The sequence below is a fragment of the Patagioenas fasciata genome, chromosome 1 (assembly GCF_037038585.1).
Source record: "Patagioenas fasciata isolate bPatFas1 chromosome 1, bPatFas1.hap1, whole genome shotgun sequence".
NCBI classification, from domain to species: Eukaryota; Metazoa; Chordata; class Aves; order Columbiformes; family Columbidae; genus Patagioenas; species Patagioenas fasciata.
Genome location: NC_092520.1, coordinates 129223265 through 129239340, shown reverse-complemented (window position 1 = coordinate 129239340; position 16076 = coordinate 129223265). Strand labels below are relative to the sequence as shown.

General features: G+C 42.1%; 2 protein-coding genes across 8 annotated transcripts in view; one reads left to right on the top strand and one right to left on the bottom strand.

Annotated features, from left to right (window-relative positions):
* The window catches only part of LOC136104002 (antigen WC1.1-like), a 32090-nt gene extending 17701 nt beyond the window's left edge, over window positions 1-14389 (top strand). Inside the window, exons 8-15 of the mRNA XM_065842615.2 lie at window positions 7329-7643; window positions 8406-8468; window positions 8555-8869; window positions 9065-9100; window positions 9408-9545; window positions 9841-9936; window positions 12971-13144; window positions 14224-14389. Coding sequence (XP_065698687.2) covers window positions 7329-7643; window positions 8406-8468; window positions 8555-8869; window positions 9065-9100; window positions 9408-9545; window positions 9841-9936; window positions 12971-13144; window positions 14224-14330 — 1244 coding nt within the window. The 3' untranslated portion in view covers window positions 14331-14389. The remainder of the gene's footprint in view (window positions 1-7328; window positions 7644-8405; window positions 8469-8554; window positions 8870-9064; window positions 9101-9407; window positions 9546-9840; window positions 9937-12970; window positions 13145-14223) is intronic.
* Window positions 8238-16076, bottom strand: part of LOC136108085 (rap1 GTPase-activating protein 1-like) — a 63413-nt gene continuing 55574 nt past the window's right edge. For all 7 annotated transcript variants that reach the window (XM_071814754.1, XM_071814759.1, XM_071814765.1 and 4 more), the window contains one exon: window positions 8238-9422. In XM_071814754.1, coding sequence (XP_071670855.1) covers window positions 9213-9422 — 210 coding nt within the window. In that variant the 3' untranslated portion in view covers window positions 8238-9212. The remainder of the gene's footprint in view (window positions 9423-16076) is intronic.

The window sequence follows — 16076 nt, the reverse complement described above, 5'->3', positions numbered from 1 at the left end:
TGGTGTTGTTCCTCCCCAGATGCAGGACCCTACACTTGCCCTTGTTGAACTTCATTAGATTCTTCTCTGCCCAGTCCTCCAGCCTGTCCAGGTCTTGCTGAATGGCAGCACAGCCCTCTAGTGTGTCAGCCCTTCCTCCCGGTTTGGTATCATCAGCAAACCTGCTGAGGGTGCACTCAGTCTTTTCATCCAGGTCATTGATGAACAGGTCGAACAGCACTGGACCTAACACTGACTCCTGGGGAGCTCCACTAACTATGGGCCTCCAACCAGACTTTGCACCACTGATCACAACCCTCTGAGCTCTGCCATCCAGCCAGTTCATGATCTACCTCATTGTGCATTCATCCAGCCTGCACTTACTGAGCTTGCCTATGAAGAGATTGTGAGTGACAGTGTCAAAAGCCTTGCTGAAGTCAAGGTAGACAACATCCACTGCTCCTCCTTTGTCTACCCAGCCAGTCATAGTGAAATGAATAAACAAACTTAACAGTAGAATCAATTACACTGTTGAGTGGCATTCTTTATTGACAGTGCTGAGAAGCTCTGGGGATCATAAGTGCTCCAAAGACTGGATGCTCTTCTGTTGCTTATATTCGCATAACTATTACATATGCATTACAATTTTTGAAAATTTCAACATACAATACATCTATACTAAGAAATAATCTATGATGTTATAATTATTTAGTTTCTTACTTACAATACATCTATTAATTATTAGTTACATATAAACTAAGCACTCTGCTTCTAAACAATGTATTACTTAATCTTCTGCCTTCCTCCTGTCATGCAGAAGGTTCTAAAACTTGAAAAATATCCCCTCATTTTACAAGTTGTCAGAAAGCATTTATCTCATGTCAGTTGGTTAATGATGGATATACCTTTTGTAACTGAATCACAGTATGCATTGATTTGACAGCTTCTCTTCAACAGAAGGCTATCAGTTTGGTCAAACATGATTTCCCTTTGGTGAACCAATGCTCACTACTCCTGATAACCTTCTTTTCCTCCACATCCTTGGAGATGACATCCAGAATGAGTTGTTCCATCAACTTTTCAGGGATGGAGGTGAAGCTGACTGGCCTGTAGTTTCCTGTGTCGTCCTTCTTGCCCTTTTTGAAGATTGGAGTGACATTGGCTTTCTTCCAGTCCTCAGGCACCTTTCCTGTTCTCCAAGACCTTTCAAAGATGATGAAGAGTGGCTTTGCAACAACATCTGCCAACTTTCTCAGCACTGATGGATGCATCCTATCAGGGTCCATGAATTTGTGGATGTCCAGTTTGTGTGAGCGATCTCTTACCTTGATCTTCCTCAACCAAGGGAAAGTCTTCTTTTTGCCAGACTTTCTCTCCTGTCTCTATGGTCTGGGATACCTGAGGCCTAATTTTAGCAGTAAAGACAGAAGCGAAGGCGGCATTCAGTAATTCTGCCTTCTCTGTATCATCTGTCACCAGGGCACCCTCCTCATTCAGCAGCAGACCTACATTTTAGCTAACCTTCCTTTTGCTGCTGATATATGTGAGGAAGTCCTTCTTGTTGTCTTTGACATCCCTGGCCAATTTTGCTTCCAAGTAGAGTATGACCTTTCTCACTGCATCCCTGCATACTCTAAAAGCCTCCCTGTATTCCTCCCAGGTGTCCCTTTTTCCACATTACATAAACATCCTTCTTCCACCTGAGTTTTGACCGGAGTTCCTTATTCATCCATGCTGGCCTCTCACTCCCTTTACTTGATTTTTTCCTCATAGGCATGCATCAGTCTTGGGCTTGGAGGAAGTGATGTTTTCATATTAGCCAGCTCTCTTGGACCCCCCGACCTTCTAGAGCCCTAGTCCATGGGGTTCTTCCAAGCAGGACCTTGAAGAGGCCAAAATTCACCCTGCTGAACTCCATGGGTTTAGTCCTACTTATTTTCCTGCTTCCTCCACGCAGGATGCTGAACTCCACCATCTCACGGTTGCTGTCCCCAACCTTGACATCTCCAACCAGTTCTTCTTGGTTTGTTAGGACAAGGTTGAGCAGCAGGCCTCTCCTCATTGGCTTCTCCACCATCTGTGTCAAAAAGTTGTCATTAATGATCTGTAGGAACATCCTGGACTGTGCATGCTTAGCTGTGTTGCCCACCTAGCAGATGTCAGGGTGACCGAAGTCTCCTGTGAGAACCAGGGTATGTGATCATGAGGCTATTTCCAGCTGTCTGTAGAAAGCCTCATCACTTTCCTCCTCCTGATCAGGTTGTCTTTAGTAAACACCCACAACAGTGTGCCTCCTTATTAGCTTGTCCCTTAATTTTTACCCATGGGGATTCAACTCATTCTCTCGCCCAGGCAGAGTTCAAGACATTCAAGTTGCTCTCTCACATAAAGTGAAACTCCTCCACCTTGCCTTGCTGGCCTGTCTTTCCTGAAATATACATAGCCCTCCATGACAACATACCAGTCATGTGAGCTGTCCCACCACATCTCCGTAATAGCAATGAGATCATGGCCCTGTGAACACACACAAATCTCTAATTCTTCTCTAATTCTTCCCATGCTACACGCATTGGTGTATAGACACTTCAGGGAAGTACTCAAGCATGTGGGTTTCTCATGAAAGGTGTAGAAAGATCTACTTCAGCCATGTGTACCCTTGAGGTGGTTGGCCCTCTGGTTCTCATCTTGGGAGGCAGCTAAGGAATATTTGTCACTGCTCTGACTGGTCTGGCATGTTTCCCAGTTGCAAGTGATTGCACGAGCATCACCACATCAGACCCCACACCCCAAGCTCATCAGTTTAGAGCCTGCTTCGCCTCACCCCTCTGTGCTGGCTGTCTCATCCCACGCCATGTCACAGGCAAGACCCATTACATCCCCATCCCCCATCATATCTAGTTTTAAGCCCTGTCAATAAGCCTTGAGAAATTTTCAGAACTTACAGTCACTGCTCTGCAGTGGCTATGGCATTTCTGGGACACCAGGGCATATGAGATACAGCTGAAAGCTTGAGACAGCAGGACTTCGGGGAGTTTTGGCATAAGCCACTTCTAAACTGTCCTGAACACTGTGATCACTAATGCTAGGCACAGTTACTAAAGCCTCTCTTGTACAATGTGGTGGGATGCCCTGTTGATGAAGGAGTGAGCTATGTATACTGTTGTGGAGTAAGGATGCCAGAAGAAAAGTGAAAGCTAACAGCATGGATGCAGATAATACTGAGGATCCAGCAGTTTGGTTAATCTCAGCAAACACATCAAAAGAAAATGAGAATTCTGTATGTTCCTCTTCAACACACTGGCACTTAAGGATGTATCTGAAAGAAAAGGCAGACTGGGCTTTTCTGATCCTTTCATAGACCTAGTACTGTGAGCACAGGAGAGAGCTGAGAGCTTATTTAAACCATTCCCTTCTGCTGCCCCTACTTCTGGACCACACAGTACTCTGGCAACTGATTTGAACTTACTGCATCAGGGAGGATTCTCTCTTGCCCTGGCAGTGGATGAAGTTTACCAAAGCTATTAGACTTTCCAGATAGGCAGCCAAGTACCCTTGTCTCAACAATTTTGTGCCCTAGTGAGTACCTAATCATAGTGACATCCAGTGCACCTTATTGTCCTCTCTGTGTAGCAGTGATAAACAAATAGTTCTTGGAGTAACTGGAGGAGAAACATGCCCAGCTCTGGAGGAAGGGAACCTAAGCTTGAATAGATGGGTTTGGTACACTTTACTTGTTGTCACTGGCCCTACTGCCCTTGTAATCTTAGGCACTGACTTTCTTAACCACTGGAGATGGATGGATGGGACACAAAGGCCTTGGTTTTTTTGGAATAGGCAGTGTGGCTTGCACAGGTGAGAAGTAGCTATGGGACTCCCCAGGACTCTCTTATCACCCAAACATTGCTGAATTTGCTTAAATAGACCCAGGTGTCAGTCCCTTGGCAATCTAAGTAAATTGCTGAAAGCAGTATCAAACTGACCAAGAGTCCACTGATGAAATCCCAAAAATAATTGTTCCCCTGAAAAAAAAAACAAGGGGTGTTCTTAAACACACAGTCACCTTACAACAGTCCTGTGTGGAGGTCTACTGGAGAATGACGGCTTACAATAGATGTCAGAGCTCTGAAAGAAGTCATGCCCATTAGCTGTTACAGCTCCAGACACATCACACCTATTGTATAAGCTGGAAGCTAAAGGATATACCTGCTATGTTATAAATGATATTCAAAATGTTGTGGTTTTTTTTCAATCCCACTTGTCAAAGAACGAAAACCTCAATTTGCCTTCATCTGGAATGGTGTGCAGTACACTTGGAACCAGCTGTCCCAAGGATGGAAACACAACCCTTTCTACCTGCCATGGCATCATCAATCAAAATTTGAAGCAAGAGAATTCCAAAGAACTTTTCCTCTACATTGATGATGTACTGATTGGAGGGACAAGTCCAGAATATATATGGTATATATTCCTAGTTTCATGCAAATGGCACAAACATTTTTCTTTCTCTATATCCCTGATATGAGTAGGTTAAAATTACATGAGTGTCACTAAGTAAAGGGCTATAGGAAATCATTACCTCTCTCAGTGCTGGATTTGTCGTTAAAACTAAAAACTCGTTAAAAGTAAAAAGGCTCCATCAAGAAATAAAGGATTTAAGCATGCAAAATGGATGGAGATATATGCCACCTGACCAAATTACTTGGATAAGGACTCTGGACCTCCATATAATAAGAACCCAGGCCTTCTTGGGCATTACTGGGTTTTGATGTATACACATCCTTGGTTACAGCCAATTGAACAAACCTACATATGAAATGACCTGAAATAAGCCTCATTTTGAGTGGGAAGAGAAACACCAGCAAGCCTTCAAGCTGATCAGCAGAATACAGTCCATGCCATTTAGATCTAAATGGGTAGGTAGCAATATATATATATATAAATTGTTATATACAAATGCAAGAAAGACAAACATTACATGGAATGGAGTTTGTGGCAATGAGTATCTCAAGAGATGAGAGACACTGTTGGAACTCTGGAGTCAAAGCCACAGAGGAGCAAAAGATAAATGTTTCCCTCTAGAACAAGAAGTCCCAGCTGCATATGCAGGGGGTACCAGTCCCACTGAAGCAAGTTCAGAGCAATCATTGTGGTTATGTCCTAGACTAGATGTCCTGAATTTTAGGTTCAAGGATTCAAAACTACTGAGGAAAGAGTGACCACAACTACATGACAAAAAAAGGCTATGACACTGACAATCTGCACATATTGGTTCTTTGGACCAGGATTAGTTGAATTTACTAAGTCAATGGCCAGCAAAACAGTAGTATGAGGAAGACAAAACGCCTTTGGCTGTCAAAGTCCTAACATTTGACAAAAAGTACTGAAAATAAACAAAAGTTGGTTCACTGATGGATCCTGTAAAAGCACAGCAGGAAACAGGAGGTGGAAATCCTTGGAACACCTCTACAGGAGAAGCTGCCATCTGGAAGGAGGTTTGAAGAAGGCCTTGAAAATAGCCTCAGAACATGCTCACAAGCATCAACAGACTCACATATACAGACTCCTGGATGGTGAATAATGTGGTAAAGAAGTCGCTTAGAGAATGAATTGTGATAACTGGCAGCAGTGAGGAAAACCATTTTGAGCAGAAGTATGGAAAGTAGTATGACAGCTGCTTCATGGAAGACCTGCTTAGTTTGTCATGCTAATAATGCATATATCCCAAATTCAAAGGCAATTCAAGAAGAGAAACACAGCAACCAAGCTGACCAGCTATCTCAACCTATCCATAGAGATTTGGGATGGAACATAAAGGAAAACTACTTTTAGATAGACGAGCCTATGAAAATGCAGAACATGATGCAAACTATCAAAGGCAGAGGAGGGTGCTTAGGCTTGTCTTGGGAAGATATAATGCAAGCAATTAGGTTATGTGATGTTTGTGGAATAACACAACGTATACCATGAAGGATGAAACAGCGTGAACTGTGAGAGAAATGAATGTTTGAAGATTCCTGGCAAGTGGATTATATAGGCCAACCCCTTCCTCCCCAGCACCACTGGCAGATGTTCTGTTCTCATAGTGGTAGAGCATCAAAAAGGTGACTAGAAGCTTTCTCCACTCAGACAGCAAGCACAGGTAGCACCCTAGAAGAAATGAACATATCTATTGGCACCACGGAATGCTGCTTAGGCAGGAATCAGACAATATAAGTCATTACAAAAATGAAACCATTCAAGAATGAGTAGAGTAGGTGTACCACCAGGCAGCTGGAAAACTTAGAGCTGTGCAATGGTTTAATTAAATCTGTGCTAAAAACACTAGGGAAGGAGTCTATCAGGGAATGTATGACATCCTAACCTTCCTCATCTGCAGGAAGATGCATGGTTAGTTAACCCAGAGGCCGGAACTTGTCATAGCAGCCCAAAAGAAAACCTGAGTTTAACTGGGTGATAAAGTACCAGCAAGCCCTGAGGATACTTGGATGGGGAGGCCTGCAACAGTTGAAATCCCTAAGGAAGTGGTCTCTGTTGTTTGAAGAGCAGGGTTTACTTACTGGTTGGTCTTTGGAAGAACAACAAAACGTGTGCCTTTACATAAAGCAAATAGAAGAGAGTAATTTTACTTCACTTCATGAACTACGTTCTCGTTCGTGTGTTAGGCAGGGACAAGGTCTGAAGTTTGTAATAAATATATGTTGAGATTGATGCGATGTTAACTCCTATAATGTGGTTCTCAACGTGAAGGGTAGCATTTTGTTGACTATATGTGCACATTGTTACAATGTCAATACCTATTGTTGGGGGCTAAAGGTAGAGTTTACAATGCATGCATTTTATGATTATGATGGTGGTAGAGTTTATAATGGATGAATGTTCAAACCTTTCTTAAACAGGTGTTTCATAGAGGTAAGGGGTGAAATGTACTGGCTATAAGTAGCAGTGTTTCAGTCACTGGGGGCTGCAGGGATGCCCTGTGCTTCTGCAGGGAAACCATTCCAGATGACTCTGAAATTATTGTAAGCAAGTCACTGCACACCAAATCTTGAACAATTCAAAGGAGCACATGGCATCTATCCTTTGACATACCAAAGAAATATGCCTGCAACTGTGGGGTGTGGCCATCACTGTAGTTTGTTGATGTAGATGATGGTGAATGCTGACTAGCAGAGGACCACTGCATGACTTTTGGTTTTAAGTGTTTGTCTCTTTTAGACTGGTTTCCTCTGCCACTTTCTCATTCAGACTGATGAACAGGATTGTTAGTAGATTCTGGATTTCACTTGTCATGGGCAAGTTCCTAGTAGAATCAGGTCCCCCTAATTCAATTTTTATGTCTTCACTTCTAGAGTTCCTGGCCCTGAGGCTGGTGGATGGCAATGATTGTGCTGGGAGGCTGGAAGTTTTCTACAATGGGACGTGGGGGAGCATTTGCTCCAATCGGATGTCTCAACTCATTGCAACAATTGTGTGCAAACACCTGAACTGCGGAGATGGTGGGGAAATCGCAAGAGACTTCACATATGGCAGAGGTTCTGGGCCCACATGGCTGGACCACATTGAGTGTACTGAGCAACACAGCTTGCTCTGGCAATGTCAGTCAGACCCCTGGAATCCTCATTCATGTGATAACCGAGCAGAAGAGACACATATTTCTTGCACTGGTAATTAAAAATGCATCTGTACAGGATTGCCCAGACATATACATAAATCTAAGCATGCATATATGGCATTGTAGTAATTGTTTCATGTTTGTTTGTTATCTGATATATATTACTTCTGGTTTCATGCAAATGGCACAAACATTTTTCTTTGTTCATATCCCTGATGTAAATGAGTGACTTAAAATTACACAGAGTGCAGTTACCCAGTAGAAATCCCGATAGAATTCCTGATATGATGGTGCCATTGTATATTTTTAAAGCAAAAATCTGTGACACACAGTCAGTCTCTGAGATCTGAGATAGGATCAGACTTCTCAAGCAGACTTCTCAACAAGTCTAGAGGCATGTATGTGTTTCTACATGTATTGAGGCGTATCACTGCATATGTACATGTACATGTGTGCATGCACTTAGCCATGGACAAGTGTATAAATTAGTTCAGTTCCAAAGGTTCATTTCTAATGCCTGCTCTTATGACAGTATTTCATATCTGTGGGTTCCCACTATAACATAAATGAATTCTAAGTGACATTCAGATCTCCTGAAAGGGATTGCAGCTGTCTCACACAAGAAAGCAAGCATAGTCATCAGGAAGATTATTTTATTCACAGCAATAGCCAAACAGTGATCCCCAAGAAATAAATAGGCAGTATAAATGTAACAGGAAAAAATAACTTGGTGATTAATTTTCTGGCATTTTATACTCCCTCAATCTTTTCAGGGAATAATCAAATTATTTACTTCACTATTTAAATTCTGCAGGAAGAAAAGAGGTGAAGTCTCCAGCCACATTTTCTGAGTGTCCAAACTCTACAAGTTGTTCAGGTACCCCTATGTCTTTGTTTCTCCTTATTGGTCCCTACAGACCTTCCTGCTTTTTCGGCAATAGAGAAAGTTTCTGTGTTTTGCAGACAAGGAGAAGTTACGAGTCATAGGAAGAGAGGATGGATGTTCAGGCAGAGTGGAGATTTGGCACCAAGGCTCTTGGGGAACAGTCTGTGATGATTCCTGGGACATAGCAGACGCTAATGTTGTATGCAGACAGCTGGGTTGCGGATCTGCTGTGTCTGCTCTGAGCGAAGCGGCATTTGGGGAAGGGAGTGGTCCTATCTGGTTGGAAAAGGTGCACTGTAAAGGAACAGAGCTGTCTCTTTGGGATTGTCCTGCCAAGCCCTTGTTCAGCAAAAACTGTGATCATAAGGAAGATGCTGCCGTGGATTGCTCTGGTTAGTGACTGGTTCTTTGATTCATTAAACAGATCTGGGAAGGAGGTGGGTAGAAGAATATTATGTCAGTTGTACATTCCAGTGACTAGCCTCTTCACAATTTTGACTGCAGGAAGCTCACAAAGGATGTGGAGATGTTCTCCCTATTTTTCACACTTGTCTCTTCCTTAATCTGGACTCACCTTCCCTTTGCAGGTATAACAGAAATGACAGCATCACCCACTAGATCAGGTAAAACATTCCTTCTTCCCTCTTTCATTCTCCTCTCAAATGAGCATTTAATGTCCATGATACTTGCACAGCAGGTAAACCAGTAGTATATTCTAGCTCATTAGAAAGCATGTCACACAGCCTTTTGTAAAGGAGAGCCAAGTGGCACTATGCCAAGTTGCTGAATTCTAGGTGCTTGAGCAAAACCCACAACTGGGTAGCAGGTGACCAGCCTCATTCTGCTAGCATGGGCACAGCAGGAGGCTACAGAGAAGCAGTGCTTTAGGTCACCTGATTCTCTACCTGTTGACTTTCCATTTCCATTCAGATCCTCCACGCCACCCTGCAACAGAGAAGACAAGAATTTCAACACCTGTCATCATCTGCATTTTTCTGGGGGCCCTTCTCTGCCTGGTCCTTGCCATTCTTGCTGGACAGATCCAAAGTGCCAGGGCACAGCAGAGAGGTAGGTCTCTCAGGACTGATGTGAAATGCCTCCTTGACACGGCTGGCAAGTGTTTAGTTGGCTGGGTAGCCTGAGGGATAGTTGACTAAGATGAATGGCATCTACTGCCACACTGAGATTTCCACTTACAATCTGGTAGTGAAAAAGTTCAGCAACGCTTATCCTTAGCACCTTTCAGTGAAATTCTGGGTACCAACCAGGCTATATAGACCCCTTTAGGTCACTTCTCCTTTTTATGACCCCATCCTGAGTATGAACAAAGACTGTGTGAGTGATTATTGCCTTTTACTTTCAGGCTCCAGAGCATCCTATGACCCATTCTCTGAGGTTGTCTATGAAGAGATCAACTATAACCTGATGATGGAAAAGCAGGGCATGACTGGCCTCCCAGGTCTGTGTGTCTTGTTTTTGTAAAGGGAAAATAACTGAGGCTAATTCTTCCTTGTGGCCCAATCTGATACTTTGCAGCTCCCAAATCTACTACAAAAGAGAAAATTCCTAGATTTGAGAAGAGGGGTTTCCTGACCACTGAACTCTGCCAATTCCTCTGACAGGGACAATTCATTTGTGCCACAGAACATAGATCAGTTTAAGTCAAACAAACAAACCCAAACAAACAACAGACAAAAGGCCTTTGCTGCCATTATTTAAAGCAGGAACAAATAAAGAAATAATTCATATCTCCCTCCCAGCAGCTATGTGTATCTATAGGCTTCTTCCTGTTGACTGCTTTCCTCCCTTCACGGCTCGCCTCCCCTGAGAGCCAAGAGAGGTGTTGTGCGGCCCCTGAGGGATTTCTTAGCTATTCCACTGTAAGCTCTTTACCTTGCAGGAGTAATACTGCCCAAGAATCTCCTCGACTTGGGCGGTATTACTGCAGCTTACTCTTTTCCTCATTATATAGTCTTAGCAACCAAGGAGAGTTTAATCTGGTATCACACACTTTCTCATTTGCCTAGATTATGTTTCAGAGAGTTCAAAAACAAAGGTACCATTTTACAATGGGGACAGTGATTAAGAAAATAGTCCTGAAGCAACTCAAGGAAATGGAAGATGGGAATCCTACAAAGAAAGAGACTGAAAATCAGGGTAGCTTTTAATTTCCAAAGCACTTTCGGTGATTAAAGCTTTTTTTTTTTTGCTGCACCTCATGTCCACTAGGGATGTTTTGCTGTGAACCAAAAATTTTTGTTTAACTCTTGTGGTGAAAGAATCATACAATCTTGTATACAACTGTTAGTCTTCTGTATAAGAAGTTGAAAGTAAATGTTTGCTGGTAGTATTGCACTCTTTACAGGATCCAGTCACACGAATCCAACAATTTGACAAGTGCTTTTCCCAGAAATTGCAACTCCAACAGCTTTTAAACTGTTGTTCCATTTTGCAGGTAAATGAGGAGAATTAAAACAGAGGAAAAACATGTACCAAATAAGAACATTGCTATGCCATTGGAGTTGATTAGGGAATTTTAATCTCAGTGATATGAAGAACATGCAGTTTGCCAGATATGGTGGTTTATTTTTTTGGGGATTGTTTTGGGTTTTTTTGTTGTTTGTTTGCTTATTCATTTTTTTGTTTTTTCTTTAGTCACAAAACCTGAGGGAGAGCGAGTGTTAGGAGATTGTGTTTTTCTAGATCTGATCCTAGCTATTGCCTGACCTCAGAGAGTTCAACTGCCAAACGCACAAGCAGTTTTGGATCTCAGCTGCCCATCTCCCTGACTCTCTGTTGTGCTATGTCTTTAATTTTGTTTTCTATAGTTTTTCTTGTATTAAGGCTATTTTATTATCTAAAATTAAACTAAAACCTATTCTTTTCCTTGCGTGCTTTGAAATGCTTATCAAGAAGACAATTAATTCAAATAAGATCTATTTTTCTTATTCATATTGAACATTGAGTACTAGATAAAAAGTGAAATACTGCTTTAACTGACTTGTAATTTTATATATGTATTATTTGTATGTCTTTGTGTGTATGTAACACTAGAAAACAGTGAAAACTGAGGGATCTGAGGGATGTCTTTCACTTAAGTACAGACCACAGGACTAGCTGCCCCTGAGGAATCAGAGAGCTGGCTACTCACAGAATTGAGTTTGATGGATAAGGAATTGGCTGTATGGCCACCTCAAAAGAGTTGCAGTCAATGGCTCAATGTCCAAATGGAAATTAGTAGCAAGCGGTGTCCCTCGTGGGTCCCTATTGGAACCATTAATGTTCCATATACTTATTAATGGCATAAGGAGTGCGATTGAGTGCACCCTCAGCAAGTTTGTGGATGACACCAAGCTGAGTAGTGCAGTTTGAGGGAAAGGGTGCCAATCAAAAAATACACAGAGAGGTTTGAGAATTGAGAAAATATGAACCTCACCTCATGAAGTTCAACAAGGCCAAGTACAAGGCCCTGAACCTGGGTTGAGGCAATCCCCAGGATCAGTACAGACTGGGGGATGAATGGATTGAGAGCAGCCCTGCAGAGAAAGACTTGAGCGTACTGGCGGGTGACAAACTGGACATGAGCTGACAATGCGCACCTGCAGCCCAGAAAGCCAGTCATATCCTGGGCTGCATCAAAATGAGCATGGCCAGTGGGTCAAGTGAGGCGATTCTGCTCCTCTACTCCACTGCAGCGAGACCCCACCTGGAGTACTGCATCCAGCCCGGGAGCCCTCAGTACAGGAAAGATATGGACCTGTTGGAGAGGGTCCAGAAGAGGCCACAAAAATTATGAGTGATGGAGCACCTCTCCTATGGAGAAAGGCTGAGAGAGATGTTCAACATCAAAAAGAGAAGTAGAACTGCAGATATTTTTCTCCAAAGGTCTGCCCTGAGTTTGTAGCCACATGTCCATAGGCAAATAGCCAAGGGTAGCTACTTAGACAGACAATTTGTCATTGTGCAATTATGAAATGCAATGGGGAATCTTACCCTGAAATAAACCCTGTCACTAGCTGCCTGTTTCTCCAGATGAGAAGAAATGGCCTCAAGTTGCACCGGGGAATGTTTAGACTGGATATTAGGAAACATTTCTTCACAGAAAGGGTTGGGAAGCAGTGGAACAGGCTGCCCAGGGCAATGGTAGAGTCATCATCTCTGGAGGTGTTTAAAAGATGTATAGGCTCTTAGGGACATAGTTTAGTGCTAGATTTAGGTTATAGTTGGACTCTATGATCTTAAGGGTCTCTTCTAAACAAAATAATTCTATGATTCTATTCTCTTCTTCCCTCTTCTGTCCCTCCTCCATGTTGTTTTTCACTTTCTACCTGTCACAGCAATGTGTAACAATTATTGAAGCTATATCATTGTTGTCTGGAATACCTTAGAGTCCTCAGGAGGATTCTTGGTTTATTATCATTCATTACCATCATGCTTTATCACTGGATCATCAGCTACTGCTTTCTCTAGAGGAAGATCTCTCCCTGTTATAGCTAATACCTCCACTGTTGCAGAGGTGTCTCCACTGCCTGGAAGTGCTCTGGAAGATGGCTACGATGATGTGGCAGAAGCTCCTGGACCTCAAGATGCTTCTCTTTCTGGGCAGAATGAACAGGAATTCATTGGGATCCCTGAGGAAAGTGACAGAAACAAGGATTCACAGACAGGTGAGGCCAGAAGAGCAATGTTGTTAGTTTTCAGAATCTGTAGCTACTGTGCTGAACTCAGGAAAAATCAAGGTGGAGGGTACCTCAAGGTATCACCTAGATTTTATCTAACCACTGTCAGGAAGAAACGCTGCCTGCCTACACAAAGACTGTAGGTTAGATAGAGGATGGATTCACCTAGGCTTTTATTCTAGCACTAAATTTTGTCCAGTCCACCTATTAAAAAAAAAAAAAAGCAAAAAAAACGACTTTTCTTTCTCTGTGCACTTAATATAACTGTGGAAGACCTTCTGATCATGATCCAGCACTGGTTGCTGGCAGTTAGATCTACACACACACAGAGAATGGAGTGCCCCCCCTATTTAGGAAAGCAGTTAGAAATGAAGTTCATTTAGAAGACAGGATAGATGCTGCTGATCAGATCAAAGGCATGGCAAAACATGCATACTGGCCAGCAGCCTGTTTACATGTCACCAGTCCCTTTTATCCCCTTATCATTCTATTTTCTCATGTCTGTTTCTCCCCAGACTACACTGATCCCTCCTTCTCTCTGCTTTTGTTTCCTCTTCTAAGAAGCCCATAGTAAGTTGTCCAATCCTAAATGCTCTTCCCCTGTAACTCGTAATATAAGTCTCATACATTTGTGGGCAACAACACCTCTCAGTAAGTAAGGTGGGTTACATCCTTTTAATGGGTTTCAAACACAGACAATGGGCTCCTGTGAGGAGCCAAATCAGGGCACACTTGGATGGAGAAGGAGATATCTACTAAATTTGCAATGTGTCAGATGACACTTGAGACAGTAAAATGGAGTTGCATGATTTAGGAATTTTGAAGAATTGCCTTTATTAGCAGTGTTTAAAGCTAGATCAGTAACCTGTTTTCTGGAAACAGCAGATGTGTACATGTAGCAGGAGGCAGGATGAGACAAGAATTCCTCTGGGCTTTCACAACCATGCGTGTCTGTGGTTCTAAATTCTAAAGGAAACAATGGCTCATGCTGCCAGCTGCATAAACTTGCAAAGGTAATACATACAGGATGTGCATTTATCTCAGTGTTCTTCCCTTCTTGTTTTCAGACTGGAGTTCTAATGTGTCAGGAAGCAGGACCTCTGAATCTGAGAGACATTCATCCCCTGCTCTTGAAGATATGGGCTATAACAACATTGAAGAGCTGGGACACTGATAGAGACTGCTGAGCTGTACTGGTCACTTTTGGAAATACACCTCTGTTCATAAAATGCAAATGGGGTACTAGCAGAACTGTAAAAAACCTGAATTTAGGATTAGTTTACCTAAGTTTTGTTTATTTGCAGAGAAGTGATTACATATTTAGAAGAAATACAAGCATGACTGTTAAGAAAATCTTTCTAATTTCCCTTATAATTTCTTGTTGCCGAGACTGTGTGGACGATTTTTGCTTTTTATTTCTAAATATGTTCGCTGTCATTTTTTTTTTTTCCTACTGAGTTAATTTTTCAGCTTAAGATATTTTCTTATAAGAAAATGTTTAAATTTGTCCTCAAATGTATGCTTGTCCTCCCAGGTACACAGGGCAGATTTCTGGAGGTTATTAGGAATGCAGACTGAACTGCAAGAAAATCATACATGTTCTGTTTCATCTTTTGAGTATTCCTGTTTGTCCCACAGAAAGAGAGGACTAGATGTAATTTTCTAGATAGTGCTTAGTGAGATGAGAGACTTAGCAAGAGGTTATACTTGTCCTCACTTCAGATGTAGGTCTGTCATTTGAATTATGTACAACTGAATCATGCATTTGACTGCAGGGAAAAGCTTCTCTTTTCTCCTTCTATACCATCATGACTTATTGTCTCCCAAAGTCATATCAATTACAGAGTAAGAGAAAGTCTGATTTCTTTCCATAAATGGCAAGTGTTCATACCTATACATGTCTGTTATATCATTTCTTTTAATCATACGAAGGCAGACTGAAAAAGTCCTCATGTTGATAGAAGGTGAAGTATTGTTGTCTTGACTCCCAATAAAATTTCTTTCAGGTCCTAAAAGCCGCCCTTGCATTGTCATCTCTCTTGGCCTCATTTATCCCTCAAAATCTGAGCCCTGTCCTTCTAGTAGGCACTCTGTCTTTACCCAATTTATTCACAAATGTGAAGGAATTTTTTTATTAACCGTATTCAGACCAGCTATCTCAAAAGAAAAAGGTGTGAAACTTCAACATGGATGTGGATCAGATGATAAATGCAGGCTGTTGAGAATTTATATAGTCCTAAGATTACATTCAGCCTTTTGAAGGCAACCGTGAGGCTGATGTGGCCCCTGGTGAAAATGAGTTTGACACCCCTGGCCTAGAGCATGCCAGTGTAATAATGTGTCTAGAAGAAATACCTGTGAGAATCACCATAATCTAGATGAGACTCTCATTTGTACACAAAAACAACAGTTATTCTCTCCATCATGATACATAAAGAAATGTGAGTTTGTCCCAAACAGCTGAGAAGAGACACAGAAAAGCAAACTCTTTCCCAAACAATTTCATTAATCTCATTACTTGAGCCTCAGGACACCATACAATCCTGTGCCAAGGACTGAGCCAGAAGAGGTTGCAACGGGATGAAGTGAATACTTCTTCGTATTCAGTGAGTATCCTGTCAAATTTACATTTCCATGGATGTCTCCCTCTCAGCACTGAATGGAGTTTCCTGTGGAATATTGTGGGAGCATACGAGTATACTCTGTACTGTTACGATTCTGTGATGCATAGGATATTCGTGCAACTTTAGCCATTCTGACCTAGACTGAAAGTAGTGAAGAAGAAATTCAAAAGTGAAGACAAGTCTGTCAAAGACAAGTCACTTTATTAAAAGTGATCCTAAGGGAGAGTAATCACCGTGACATCTAGCTCCAGGCAAGAGTCATTTACTTCTTAAAATACTAAATACTAGAATACTAA